The 15,103-nt window shown below is 38.5% G+C and overlaps 1 protein-coding gene across 23 annotated transcripts in view; it reads left to right on the top strand.

Annotated features, from left to right (window-relative positions):
• Window positions 1–15,103, top strand: part of Lrrfip2 (LRR binding FLII interacting protein 2) — an 86,428-nt gene that overhangs the window by 69,804 nt on the left and 1,521 nt on the right. For 22 of the 23 annotated variants that reach the window (XM_071619799.1, XM_071619790.1, XM_071619786.1 and 19 more), the window contains 5 exons: window positions 6,070–6,202; window positions 8,256–8,305; window positions 11,334–11,454; window positions 13,968–14,047; window positions 14,874–14,978. In XM_071619799.1, coding sequence (XP_071475900.1) covers window positions 6,070–6,202; window positions 8,256–8,305; window positions 11,334–11,454; window positions 13,968–14,047; window positions 14,874–14,978 — 489 coding nt within the window. Of the gene's footprint in view, window positions 1–5,692; window positions 5,792–6,069; window positions 6,203–8,255; window positions 8,306–11,333; window positions 11,455–13,967; window positions 14,048–14,873; window positions 14,979–15,103 lie in introns of all 23 variants that reach the window. The other variant, XM_071619860.1, reaches the window with a different exon arrangement.

The raw sequence follows: 15,103 nt of genomic DNA, 5'->3' as shown, positions 1-15,103 counted from the left end.
AGAAGCTCATCATTGATGAGGAATAGACCAATAGAATTTAACTTAGGGACTCCTAAAAATCTGGCCTTTCGATTGTTCTTGAGTGAAATATGATTAGCAGAAGACAGAGGGTCTTCCATGGGAAAACCTGATACTGTGCCTGGAAAGAATTCATCTTTCCAGCCGACTTGGAGCTTGTGAAACCTATGAGTAGAACTTTAAAAGAAGGTGTTCTTCTTGCTCCTAGGAACCATATCCAGAAGCAGCCACAGGCATTTAATTCAAAGTTTGTGGGTAGTTTGATATGTTTACAAGAATCTGAATAAGAAGCAGAAAGACAGGGAGTGGGGATAGGGAAAAAGTTATGAGCCTCCTATAAATTCTCAGTGAATAAAATGGGAAGAGATTAAAATCAGTTCAATTATGGAAGTTGATAGGAATGTTAGACTAGGGTGAGTTGCCAAACTGTGACATCATCTTTAATTATAAATCCAGAACTCCCTAAAGCAGAGCCCAGATAAGGGAAAAATTCCTCATTGCTTTTTTGCTTAGTCTTGCAGGTAGATTCCAAGTACTCTGGAAACTGAAAATTTCCCACCAGTTCACCTCAGGTGTCCTTCAACTGACAATCCTGTCTTTTGGCATGAGCTTTCTGTTCTGCCGTGGGTCCGTGGGTCCTACGTAGTTGCCAGAGGCTTACCTTTTTAGGGAAAGGAAACAAAAAACAAATGAGGAAAGTCTTGTTTTTTTTGTTTTGTTTAAGATTAGATAGGGCAGTGAAATGTTGGCAGAGATCCACAAAAGCACTTGTGGATGTGACAGACATGCTCAGATGTGAATGCTCTGCAACAGATCCTTCCCTTTTAGGGCCATTCTGATGCCCAGCTGGTGGTCAGCTGTACCCCATTCTTTTCACCATTCCAGGTACCTCATCTTCAGTTAATAAACACAAAGGAGTTCATAGATCAAGAATTTAAAGAACTAAACTACTTTTAGATAATTTTCTGATGCTTAAGTTACTGAGTTTCTGAAACTTCATCCAAACCTAGGAAAGCTTTCTGAGGGATGAATGAGCAACTCTATTAGGCATTTTGAAATTGTGGTTGTGAACTACTGATTTTATTTAAACTTTTACTTGGGAACTATAAAATGAGATATGAAAAATTTATGTTACAAATTAGGCAATTTGTAAAGTATAATTAAAAATCTAGTCATTGTCTACAGTGGGCTTCTTTTAGGACTTTACATAATTTCCTTTAGCACAAATCTACAGATCCGGGGTTTCTAATTTGTATAGTTGTCTCAGTTTTTGAGACTGAGTATTGTGGACCAGTCTTAGAAACTCTTAAAACATTTAGTTCAATAAAATGTTCTTTGCTACCAAACGGGCAGGCTGATGGTTAAGTTATAAACTTGGCTTTTTAATTGTCTGGACATTTTTTGAATGAATAACTGGAAGTCTTTATTCTGTGGCTGTACAATTATGCATTCCTTTGACTTCTTAAAATTAAACATTTTTAATTTTGAGAACATTTTAGAGTCACATGCAACTATAAGAAATAATACAGAAAGATCCTGTATGCCTTTTATTCTGTCTTCCCAAATGTTCCCACATTGCAAAACTAGTATAATAAATATCACAACCAGGATACTGTATATAATAAGTTGAGATACAGAAGTTTTCCATTCCCAAAAGGGATCTCTATTCCCTGTCCCGACTCTGGTACCCAGGAACATTCTACCACTGAGCCATATCCCCAGCCCTTTTTAGTTTTTATTTTGAGACGATGTTCTTGCTAAATTGCTAAGGCTGGCCTTGAACTTGTAATCCTCCAGCCTCATCGTTCTAAGTCTTTGGGATTACAGGCATGCACCATTGTGCCTAGCAGATCACTCCTCCCTTTTGGCCACATCTACTACCCCTGTCCCTCCCACCCCAAGCTCTGTTTTCTATTTCTATACTGCTGCCATTTAAGAATGTTTTATGAAAAATTGTTCTAAAATACAAACAACATACAATTTACCATCTTAACCATTTCTTAAGTGTATAGTTCAGTGGCATTTAAGTATATTCACAGTGTTGTGCTACTGTCACCGCCATCCACCGCCAGAATTTTTCATCTTCCCCAGCTAATACTTTGTTCCCATCAAACAGCTGCCATCCCTGCCAGCCATCTTTTTACTCTATCTGTAGGTACTGTACTGTATAAGTACAATCATATAGTATTTGTCCTTTTATAAGTGGCTTATTTCATTAAGCATAATCTCTACAATAATCAGTATTGTAGCATATGTCAGAATGAATGTCCTTAATGAATGTCCTTAATTTTTAAAGTTGACTAATATTCCATTGTATACCACATTTATCCATTGATGTACACTTGGGTTGCTTTTCCCTTTTGGAAGTTTTGAATAATTCTTCTGTGAACATGGTATACAGTTAACTCTTTGAGATCATGCTTTCAATTGTCTTGAAATACTCAGCAGTGGATTTGCTGAATCATATAGTAATTCTATGTAAATTTTTGAGGAACAGTCATTCCATTTTCCATAGTGACTATGTTCTCTTACATTCCCATTAGTAGTGCACAAATATTCCAATTCCTCCACAGTTTCTCCAATACGTGTTATTTTCTTACTGTAAGTAGCCATTATTATTATTATTAGCCGTTCTAATAGATTCAAGGTAATCCTCTTTTAACTTTGAAGACACATTTCAGTTATGGTCAGTGACTACTTAATACATCATTTGTCTCTAGCATCATTTCCAAGATTCAGATTTTGTGACTTCCTGCTGAAATATGTCTGTTATTCCCAGGTTAGAGTTCAGTTTTTCTAGTTGTTCCTTCAATGAGCTCAATGGTCTTGCCTCTAGTTCCACTGCAGTTCTCCCCAAATGCCCATGTGTAGAGTAAGTGTATACAAAGGCCCTGTGTGCTTGGCTAACCCATCATACATTTGTTCCCATTCTGAGTAAGATATTTGTGGCCCAGAACAATTATATGGTGATTTAACCTGTTGCCTCAAAGTTCAGCCATATATATTGCATATATCTCTGTTTGGCCTTTTGACCAGAATTTGAGGTTAGGTTAGGGATAAAGAATTATTTAGATCTCCACAAACATGTACTCTTTCTCTAAAAAAAAAAAAATCAACTGTAGGAACTATTATTGCATGCAAACACAAGGGTAGTTGTTATATATGGTCAGGTAATGCCACAGGATTGCAAATCCAGCATGAATACATTTTATCCAATTAGAAGGTATTTTGGTAGTTTTCAAACTTTGTGGTGAAATGGACAGATATACAGGATATATTTTATTTTCCCATCTACAATTGTGGGAGGATGAAATTAAAAAGTCTAAAAGTAAAAATTAAAACCCAGCAGTACAAATGTGGAAAGAAGAGAAAATGTCATATACTAGCATTTGCCAGAATTCTTGGTTTCAAATTGGTCTGTTCCTAAGCGGTCTTTTATATTCAGTGGTATTGTTTCTATAGAGCATGTTGTGACAGTGATCATTTACTCAGTTACATGTGGTGATGCATGGCATAATTATGCATGCAGATACCAATAACTAAAAGTACCTAACCCAGCAGAAATTAAAGTGTGGCTATCCGCTGATGGGAAGATATCACTGTGCTTTGTTCTCCTGATGTTTCATTTGTTAATAATCTAATAGAGTGTTAATGCTATCCCCAAGTGTTGGAGTAAAGACCATATGGTACTAGAAACTCAAATTAATTTACAGGTAGATCATATAATACAAATACAAACTATAAAAGGAAGTTAGCTCAACTGTGGTTAGTGCATAATCCTGCTGTAATCCCAGCAGCTCTGGAGACTGAGGCAGGAGGATCAAGTTCAAAGCCAGTCTCAGTAAGAGTGAGGCACTAAGCAACTCAGTGAAAACCTGTCTCTAAATAAAATACAAAATAGGGCTGGGGATGTGACTCAGTGGTTGAATGCCCCCGAGTTCAATCCCCAGTTACTCTCACTGGCCCCTGCCAAAAAAAAAGGAAGTTGGATATTGACATTGCAATTGGATAAGAGCAGACTTGCCCTGTGACCTACTTTTCTAGCATCATTTGGGATGATAATCAAGTAACATAATGCAACCTCTATAGAACTGTGATATAAAAAAAACTGTATGCAAGGTCTTTGGAACCAAAAAGAACTAGATTCATTTTCTGGTCTTGCCACTTACTGTGACTTTGGGGGAAAACCAACCAACCAATCAACAAAAGGAAGACCCCACCACCACCACCACCACACACACATACAAAAAAATACTTCTCTGAGCCTCAATTTTCTGATCTATAAAATGAGGATAAGACAAGTAGTACATTGCAGAGTACATAAAGGAGATATTTCATATATAAAATTACATATAAGGGAGAAATTATGGGTACATAAAATAGCTCCTGCTATATAATTTGTGTTCCACAAATGGTCATTGCTATGATTCCTTTTTAGTCCCAATTTGGCTGCAGAATAGAATTATAATAATTTTTAAAAATTGTTCGATTGTATAGTAACTAAGCAGTTGGCCCACTTTGAAACCTAGTCAACTAAGAGATAAGTTTACCTGTTGTAATTTAACTTCTTGGGTTTATGGGAATGCTGGAAGAAAACATTAAATACAAGAATAAGTATATAGAGAGACTTTTTGAAGTAGCTCAGTTGTGAGGTCCCTGCATAGATTACTTAAGGTAGTAATGTTTTAAAGTCTGGGTTACTACATAGTAGATTTGATTTTTTTTTTCTGCTTTTGCATTGTCCTCCTTACCTTTGATAGTTCTGAGATTCAGGGAGTTCCCAGTGGAAACACCAGTCTGCTTTCTCTGAACCTCTCCTGTGGCCTTGGCTGCTGCAGGTAGTGCTCTTTGCTGAGTACCCCTTTAAACCTCTACCCTTGGGGTGAGCACTGTTGCTATCTCTACTGTTTATCAGATGAGGGAATTGAGGCATAGGTAAATTAAATACATGCCAGGACCTAAAAGCTTTATCCTGGAACCCATAATCTGCCAGCCTCCATAGGTGGGCTATATTTATTTTGTCAATGTTTTATTTTTGCTTTTCACATTTTGAAAGTACATCAGAAAACCAAATGAGTCTTAATTGTATTTTATTAAATTAACAGAAATCCTGGAAAATCCCTTTGGAGACTTGCTATTTTGGACTAAGTGGTATTTGAGTATTTTGCCACACTATTTGGAGAACAATCATACAGCCAATATTTAATTAAAATAACTTACGTATACTGGTTATTTTTCTTCCAAAACCAACTTTTTATTTTAAAGAGAGCAGATATATTCTTGAATAAATTGTTTTAGTTAAACATGAAATACTTCTTGTTGTTGTTGACCAAATGAAAATGTACTAAGGAGGTCAGTGAGGAAAATTTTAACTCTTGCTGCTGTCTTCATCTTCCTTTTCCTATTTTCTTCTTTGACTGGAAAAGAAAGATTTTTTCCTGCTTACTGTGATAAGCATGTTTTGCTAAATTTATGCATGAGAACCAGTTTCTACTAAAGCTCTCTTCTGCAGATGTATACCCATATAACCATTTCCTCCCCTGACTGCTTGTTTCCCAGCTTTTAATGGCCTCCTTGCTTTTTATGCCTTTATCTTTGCTTATTTGAATTAGTTACCTTTCACTTGCTCTTTTTCTGTGCCATTTTTTTCCCTTGCTACCCTTCCTAAAACCAGGCCCTAGAGAAACAGAAAGAATACATTGCCTGCCTTAGGAATGAGCGAGATACGCTCAGAGAGGAGCTGGCTGACCTGCAGGAGACAGTGACAGGAGAGGTATGTGAGCATGAGCTAGAGCTCAGTTTCCCCACTGCTTTACTCTGTCTTTCTCTTATCCTGTCATCTTTCCTAGCCTGAATACAAACGACAATTTGATCTGGTTTGATTAAGTCATTTTCTTCACAGAGGTGTCTATATATTCCATGTAATTGATTCTAACTAGGTTTCCCCGTGGCAAACATACATTGTTGCAGAGTTACCTCACAGAGCTTCCTGCTTCCATATGAGCCATCTTTTGTGATGGTGGGTTGTGTTTTTTTTTCCCTTTCCCACAGAAACATGGTTTAGTTATAATTCCTGACGGCACTCCCAATGGTGATGTCAATCATGAACCAGTGGTTGGTGCCATTACTGTTGTGTCTCAGAAAGCTGCTCAGGTCCTGGAGTCAGCGGGAGAAGGGCCACTAGGTAAGACTGGTTGCTATTTTATCTTGGATCAATGTTGTTGGACTTCTAGCTTGTTCATAATCCAGCTTGGAAAATAAAAACAGGATAAGGGCCATCTGAAACTCATCTAGCTCCCTAACAGGAAGATCTGGATGTATTATCTTTAGACATCTTTTGACATTGGGTAACCAGCATCTGAGTCATTGTGAGGCAGTTAAGTGTAACTACAAGGTCCCTGGATGGAAGCACCATGGGTCTCTACCCAGTGCTTTTCACGAAAAAAGTCAAGCATGCCCATCCCAGGGAGGCTGTGGGTTGGCAGCAACTTTCCAAGTGTATTTTTAGTTTTTTCTTCCTGGAACATCTGGTTTTGTGTTTCACTACTTAGTTCAGGGATAGCTCTTTGCCATCACATTTCTTAAGGCAAGAAATAGATGATCAGGAACGATGGGTATCAGAGGCCCGAGATTTCTAGAGCAGGGCTTCTAAGCCTCTTAAAATCTGGACCTCTTAAATGTCACTCTGAGAACCTAGTGGCACCTCTCCCAAGGAAACCACCAGGGTGCCCATCCATTGTCCCTAACAGTCCTACTAAAGGAAGAAGAATAACACAGATAGTTACTGTATCATCAGCTCACTTTTACCTATTAAGAAACAATCCTTTTACATTTTTCATCTTGTTTTTATATATGCCAAGGTTTCCAAAAAGGAGCAGGAGGTGCTGGAAAAGTGGCACAAGCTGATAGTATTTTAAAAGTTAGTAAGCAGGTTCTTCAATGTGCAGAATTTCTGAAATGTAGTTATAGGGCACTTTGATAAAGTAGAAGATGCTGGGTGGGTGAGAGGGAAGATCTAGAGAATGGAATAAGTAGAGTCTAGGGTAGCTCAGAGTATTTCTTCTGCCTGTTTGGAAAGTGCTGAAGAAAACAGAACTTATATTTGGCTGTGACCCTTATTAATTGTGGGATGTGCTTCTTTAACTGAACTATTGTAGTCTCCTCAGACCCAGGGGCCTATGTTACTTAGCTTTTCATCAGTGTGAACAAAATAACCTGAAAAGAACAATTTGGAAGAGGAAAGACTTATTTTGGCTTATGGTTTCAGAAATTTCAGCCTGTGGTCTGCTAGCTCTGTTGTGCTATGGTGAGACAGAACATCATAGTGGAAGGGGTGTAGTGGAGGAAAGCTTCTCAGCTCCTCTCAGTCAGGAAGTAGAAAGGAAAGAAGAGTAAGCAAGGAGGCAGGAATAAGATACAGTCTCCAGAGGCATGCCCCTGGTGACTTAGTTTCTTCATCTATGCCCCACCTATTTACAGTTCCCACCCAGTAGTTCATTCATATTATTAATCCACCAAACGGATTAGTCCACTGATGAAGTTATAGCTCTCATAATCCAATATTTTTTCCTTGGAATCTTGCTACATTGAGGTTTGTGTTTCTAACACAGGAGCTTTTCAGGGGACACTTCATATCCAAACTATAACAGGGCTTATATTGGTGCCTGCTTAGGAAGAAGCAACATACTCCACAGGCTGGGAGCAAGCCCTAATGACGCTGCTTCCCAGCACCAGATTTGCCCATGGCTGCCCCCATCTTAAGAGTTTTCCGACTCTCACTCACTAACTTTTGTGGGAATTTGCTCCTTCTAGCATTGTGGTCCTCTGTTTTCTTGGCTCTAGCTTGCCCTTGCCCAGTCCCTGTCTTTCACAACTTTTGAGCTCTCCTGCTAAGAGTAGAAGCCTGTGGGACTCCCATTGGCATTTGAGTTTTTCTGTCTACTGGTGAAAGTTTGTAAATTTTAGAAACAAGGAAGTGGTCTCCTTTGTGCTTCAGTTTGCCCCTTAACTGGAAAAATCACTGCTTTAGGAGCAAATGTTGTATTTGGTGCCCTGATAAACATCAATGTGTGGAAATACATTTGGGATAATTAAGTAATAGTATGAAAGTTTCTATTTCTTTTCATACTTGGAGCTGTAGGTAATGTAACTTATCAGATGTTCGCTATTTGAGAAATTAATTGTTTATATACTACTTCATTACAAATTTAGTTTATAGCCTTTTTCATTTGTTTCAGACGTAAGGCTACAGAAACTTGCAGGAGAAAAGGAAGAGCTACTATCACAGGTAAAGACTTTCTTCTTTTTAGAAGATATTGTTAACTTTACCTAAGTTACATGGCAGACTGTTAATAAACTATTCATTGGAAATTGGAAATGTGCTTATTTTAAACCTCAGTACTCAAGTGAAATTTAAAAGATAAAAAAGATAGTGCATATTTTGTGTCTTTGTTGTTTCTTACTCTTAAAAAACTATAGGACACAATCTCTAGTGAGTCATTGAGTTCCGCAAAGTGAGTGGAGACAGCAGTCCTTTGCCTGACTCCTCTATCAGCCCTGACCATTTCTATTTAGTTTACAGCTGACTCTTTTGGTTTGTAACCTGCTTATGTTGCTTCTTGATCATTCTGTTTTAGGCATTCTCTGTTGACATTCCTCTGTGGAAGATGAGAACTTAGCTGTCTTTCGTCCTCTGTCCCTGTCTTGGACGTGCATACTTCCCCATCTTCATATCCTCCTAATGAAGGAACAGTGTAATTCTAGTCTGTTTATGTCATCAGGACTTCTGAGCATTACTCACAAGGAAGCCATGTGACATTCTAGGCTTGACTTTCATCTCTTTCACAACCATTTGTTAATACTATGGTTTTTCTTTTCGTTTCATTTTCCTGGTTTTCTTTGTGTTTATCATTAATTTAGCCACAGAGTTTTAAGCAGTAGTTTAAACCCATTCTTGTTGTTTTCACATACATCAGGTATTCTCTTGTTTCATCTTCAGAAGTCTTGGCTCTGACTTGACCCATTCTAAACTAATGGCTCTCTCCTTGCACATGCAGATGTGATCATGCTGTCTTGGCACGTGGGACTTTTCTCTGCCTATGATTCGGGCTCAGTTCCCTTTTCCTAGTCTGATGCCTTCTTCCTTTATTTATTCTTTTATTTTGGTGTATCTTCCATAACTTCCTGAGGAAAGGGTATGTGGGCTGTTAACTTTTCATGATGTTCTGGGCCTAAAGTGTCTTTTATTTTACTCTCTTGCTTGATTATTGGTATCTAATTCTTCTGGTCTGCAGCATTTCCCTTTGGATTTTAAACAAACTTCTCTGTCTTCCAGTGTGGTTAAGAGTGTTTGAGGACATTTTGATTTTTAAATCTTTTTTAGGTGACATATTTTTACCCTGCTTCTGAAAGCTCATGTCCTATTCTCTTTCTCATTAGTGTTTTAAAATTTCAGTGATGTGTTTTGAAGTTTTATTGCATGACACTGGACCCTGTCAATTCTAGGAACTTCTGTTTTTAGTTCTGGGAAAATTTCTTAAATTATTTTGTTGACTTTTCCCTTACTCCTCCTACTCAGTCATTCATCAAGTGTTGAGAGAGATACCACTATTTAACGGTTACTTTTCTATGCACTTGGGATATTTAAGTGAATAAATCAGTTCAGAAACTGATTCTGTCCCAGTGGATCTTACATTGTAGAGAGAAGAGATCAGAGATAATAAATAGTGAATGTAATTAAGAAGTAAATTATATGCTATGTTAAAAGTTTATGTGAATGCATTTATTATAAGTGTTTCACTAGCTACAGTCAGCTCCATGGGTAGAGGTCGTGACTGAGTAGAGTTATATTTTACTAGGCAAGTATAATGGGGCAAGGGAGGTGAGGGAGTATAGAAGAGAATGATGAGTCTACTGGACCTAGAAATTAATCTGGATAAGGAGGATTGAGAGGACATCCAAGAAAACATCAAGGCACTGTGAAAATACGATAGAATCAGTGGACTAGAAGTATAGTGGAGTTGAAGTATGTTAGGGTCTATAGATAATGAGTTGGAAAGATTAGGATTCGTGGTGAGAGAGGATGCATGGAGCTGAATTGTATAGGAACTGTTCTCTGATGTTGAGATCCTAATCTATGACTATAGCATGAGTGGCTGGGGACAAGAAAGGGTGGATAGCAAGATCCTTGGAGAGGAAGTATTCCAGAAACTGAGAGATGAGTCCAAGAGCCTCTCTGTAGATGTTTCTTGAAATTACTGAGAATGAAGATGGGTGGTCTTGAGGAACTAAAATGCTGATGGAGTGGGATGATGGAGGTGAGGAGAGGGAGGTAGTGTGTGTAATTTGAAGAGATGAAATTAAGAACTGTGCCTTTAAAGGAGGATGGGGTGTAGAATAATTCAGTACCAGCAAGGAAAACAAGAGGACACCTATTAATTTCCAGGTTCAGTGGTAGGAGGCTGTGGAAGAAAAACAAAAACAAAACACCCAATACTTGGTGGGACTGCAGAAGAATGTAGATGAGCACTGAGGTAAAGGAAGAGCTCAGAGAAGATGCTGAAGGAGGCAGGGGCTTGCTACTGATGGACTGACACTTCCAGAGGGCACAGCAGAAGAGTTCCAGGCACTGGGAATGGTTAGGAGATGAAGGTTATGGGCTGTATAGTCTTGTGGGGGAAGAGTGCAGAAGAGGAAGGACGTCCCTTTTCGAAATGGTTGTAATGATTTCCTCAAGGCAGAGAATACTGGCAACCCCATGAATGTTCAGAAGTCAGAGGTGTCTGGGAAGCGTGGGTTTAGTCCAGTGCAGAGCTCACCCTTTCCCCATGAGGTTCGTGGCAAACTTCCTCTTGACTACTGTGGATAGAGTTGAGGACAGTTGGGAAGCCACTTGGACATTTCCAATCATTTTTGTATATAGAAAGCTTTCTAAATATTTCACTTATCTCTAAATTAAACATTACTGGTGATAAGAATAAATTGTAACTGCTTGTGAAACTTTCCATTTTTAATAAAAGTAATATACCCACAAGATGTACTGTTCCATAAATATACACAAATAATAAAATATGGCTGTTTTTATTGGGACACCTGGTCCTAGGGCTCACTTCTTTTTATATTTGTTTAGAGCTTACCTCTAGTACCTAGAATCATGTGTTCCTTAGTAGGCACTCAAGAAAATAATTTCTGAATGGAATGATTTGTATGGCCAATATGATGAGAATCTGCTTTGTTCTGTGATGTGGCCACTGGGCCAAGCATCTGCTTCATTTGAGAGAGTGGATTTTGCCAGTGACATTTATTTTCCATTTCAGATTAGAAAACTGAAACTGCAGTTAGAAGAAGAACGGCAGAAGTGCTCCAGGAATGATGGCACAGCGGGTGACCTGGCAGGACTTCAGAATGGCTCAGACTTGCAGTTTATTGAAATGCAGAGTAGGTACTAGGGGACAGGCCAGTCTCCATTTGTATACAGGTGTGTCCCCAGAGTGGGATTGTGAGCAGGTTGTTGGGTTCTCATACTCACTTGTTTTGGTCATTGGTTGGTCTAGACAGCAGTCAGTAAAGCAGCTGAGCAGAGGCTGCATTGGTCTGTGGCCTATAGGTATGTGAGAGGACACCATCTTGCTCTCCTGCTGTTTCTGGGCAAAGGGGTTTCTTGGAGCTTTTTGCAAGTTGTGAAATGCCTTTGACAACCTGATACTGTCCTTTGTCACACCCAGGTGTAACTTTAAGCTCCCATGCAGCACCCTTCCCCCATTAAAGTTTTGTAGAATTTATCTTGGATAATTGGAGATTTGGGACTAATACTAATGTTAAGTAGTTTCAAATTTTTTTCTAGAAGTACTTTTTTATTAATTTATTTTAATTAGGTATGTATGACATCAGAATGAATTTTGAGTCATTGTACACAATTGCAGCACAGCTTTTCATTTTCTGGAAGTATTTTTTAACCCAAATTAGTCTCTAGATGGAATTTTAAAAAGATCACAAGTCTAGTGTACTGTTTATCCAGATTATTCCAGTGTTTAGCCCTTTCTACTTTTGACCCCATATTATTTTTACACACATATAGCATTCATATTAAATCCCTAGCTCAGAGATTTCAGCAGCCATTGGTATATAGTTGGTTTTGTTGGTGGTGGCATAATTTATAGACAGGGAAAGACCGATTTTTCCAATTTGAATAGCTTTCCTGATAACTGATTTTAAAATCTTGGCTATTCTATGACCTTTTCAGGTAAATAATCTGAATTAGGTCAAATAGATAAGACTTTTTGAATTAGGGTTTATTAGTACCAACTTTTGAAGTTAGTATTACTTCTACTTTTGGAGTCAGCTAAAATGCTAATAATATTTCCTGGTGAATGTTTTGTTACAGAATATCATTTCACTGTGGAGGGTTGATGAAAACAGGGACAGGATTAGAGGGGGCTGGCTAGTTAGGAAGATATGATGGTGAGCCTGAATCAGTACAGGGACTTCTGACAGGAGAAATTCAGAAGGAATTGAAGAGAAATGGGCTGGCATTTATGCGTGGCTACTTTCTAGAGCCAAGTGGGTATTGTAGAGCTGGTTTTTGCAGAAGGAAAAAGTCTCCAGGGATGGGGGGGCAGGGTGGGGTGGGGAGGGATAAAACAAAGTGAGCTGAGCAGGACGACTGTGGGAATGCCAGGCCCAGCTGGTGAAGACAAAAGCAAGCAGCTCCCTTGGACCAGAAGGCCAGGAAAGGGGCCCAGGCAACTTTTGGCTTTGAAAAGCACCTTGGCAGACATGGTGCTTTGGAATGAAATGACACATGAAATGACTGAGACAAGGGACTTATACTTTTGTAAACAGGAAGGAATGGGTGGGTTGAAAAGTGAGAAGGAAGCAGCATATTTTGATAATCAATAGGTTGCTAGGGATAAGAATTGAAAAACAAGACCCTAAAATTGAAAAACAAGACCCTTCTGTTACAGAGCTTGTGAATGGAATAGCTCTCTTCACTTCCAGGGTGACTTTATAACCCCATGAAAGGTGATAGCAGCTGTACTATTCCAAACATCTCTTGCATTGAAGATAATTAAGTAGTTATAATCTTGACCATGTGGAAATATAGAAAAGTTCTTAGGTTATTTGAATATTTCTTTTTGTTTAAAAGTTAGATTTAGTTTATCTCCTTCAAGCTAAGATGATTCTATAATCATTGTATAGGGAAATTTTTGTTAAATTTGGGTTCCTGGAGGGAATTTTTATTCCGTGCCCCATTCATTTCTCAGTTTCTCATTTTAAGTGATTTATTTCTTAGGTCAGATGCACATCTAATGATTCATAGCTCTTTGCAAACATTATCACAGTTTATTAAAAAGCATTTCTTCTAGCAAATACTGAAACATCCAAGGCTAAGACAGAGCCCCTTACCTTACACACACACACACACACATACACGAACATATACTCTCTCTCTCTCACACACACACACACACAATTTGAAAACATGATCAATGTCATAAAAATCAAATTTTAATGCCGTAGGGAAGGAGAAGATACAGTTAACTAAAGAGAGTCATGCAGGAGATGAAAGGGCACTTGAGGTTTGGGGGAGCAGAAGCAAAACCTGGAAGGTGGGAGGTGAAGGGTTAGGTTTGGGGAACCAGAAGGCCCAGTTCTGTGAGCATGGAGGCTCTGTGGGATACAGGGCTGCAGATGAAGTTGCTTCCTTGGCAGGGTTTCTTTCTTCAGGTTTTGCTCACAAAGATCAAGGGGTGAAGAAAGACTTTTCTCTGAATTTCTAGTTCAAGGGAAGGCTGTTGCAACGTAAGTGCTGGAGATTCAGCAGCCCATCACCTGGCTGCTGGAGATGTGGCAATTGCTGTGTTTTGTGTTTCATAGTCTTGGAGGGCACATTTCTCTGCATGCTGCATATCCAAAAGATGAAGATTATTCATCATTATATTCTGTTCTAGGAGATGCCAATAGACAAATTAGTGAATACAAATTTAAGCTTTCAAAAGCAGAACAGGATATAACCACCTTGGAGCAAAGTGTAAGTACTTCTTCTGTATGGTACTTTGTGATTTAAATTTTTTTTAAAACATCTCCACTTCCTGCATCTAAGTGGCTAACCCTATGAGTGCAAGAGTTACTGTGAGGTTTTTTTATTTGTTTATTTGTTTTTTTTTTTTTTTTGGTGGTGGTGGTACTGAGAATTCAATCCAGCAGTGTTCTACCACTAAGCTATTTTCAGCCCTTTTTATTTTTAAGTTTGAGACAGGGTTTTTGCTAAAAGTTGCCAAGGCTGGTCTAGAACTTGTAATCCTCCTGCCTCAGCCTCCCAAGTTGCTGGGATTATAGGCATGCATCAACATACCCAGCCTATTTGGGGTTTTGGAGACCCTATTTGGGTCTCCAAAAAAGCTCTTTAAAATAGAGAAGCCAGCAGAGAGCACCTGGCAGGGCGCTTTAGCCTTCTGTTTTCTCTAAAAACATAAAAAAAATACCTAATAATTGTTTTTTTTTGTAGATGTTTCAGAAGAATTCAAGATCATAACATCTAACAAAAATCCCTTAGTGTACATTTTAAAAAGTCTAGAAACTTCTCCAGTGAGTTTCCTCTTACAATGCTACTGTGGCACTTAAACAATATGTTATCATAAAACTTGGGAAATTGGCCCAATGACTCTATATCTGTAATTCTCTCTGGGGATTGTTCTTGGTTTATAAATAGTAGCTGGGTCTGAGAAGACCTATGACTCATCCTAGGGGGACTCATTAGTGTTAGATTATTTAGAAATCGTAATGATGTTATATTTCCATTGTGGCTACCAAATAGTGGTAGTGAATACTAGACGCCTGTATTCTCATATTCACAGATTAATCGGCTTGAGGGGCAGGTGCTGAGATACAAAACTGCTGCTGAGAATGCTGAGAAAGTTGAAGATGAACTGAAGGCAGAAAAGAGGAAGCTACAACGAGAGGTACTTATTTTAATATACCTCTTGGAGAATACATTCCTAAAAAGAAAAAAAATCCTTTGGAAATAAATTCTTTACTGCCTAAGAAACTTGACACTGGGTCAAATCTTAAGGAAACAGCAGTTGAA

The sequence above is a fragment of the Marmota flaviventris genome, chromosome 1 (genome assembly GCF_047511675.1).
Source record: "Marmota flaviventris isolate mMarFla1 chromosome 1, mMarFla1.hap1, whole genome shotgun sequence".
In the NCBI taxonomy this organism is placed as follows: Eukaryota; Metazoa; Chordata; class Mammalia; order Rodentia; family Sciuridae; genus Marmota; species Marmota flaviventris.
The sequence above is the reverse complement of the archived record's forward strand: the minus strand, read 5'-3'. Positions and strand labels throughout refer to the sequence as shown.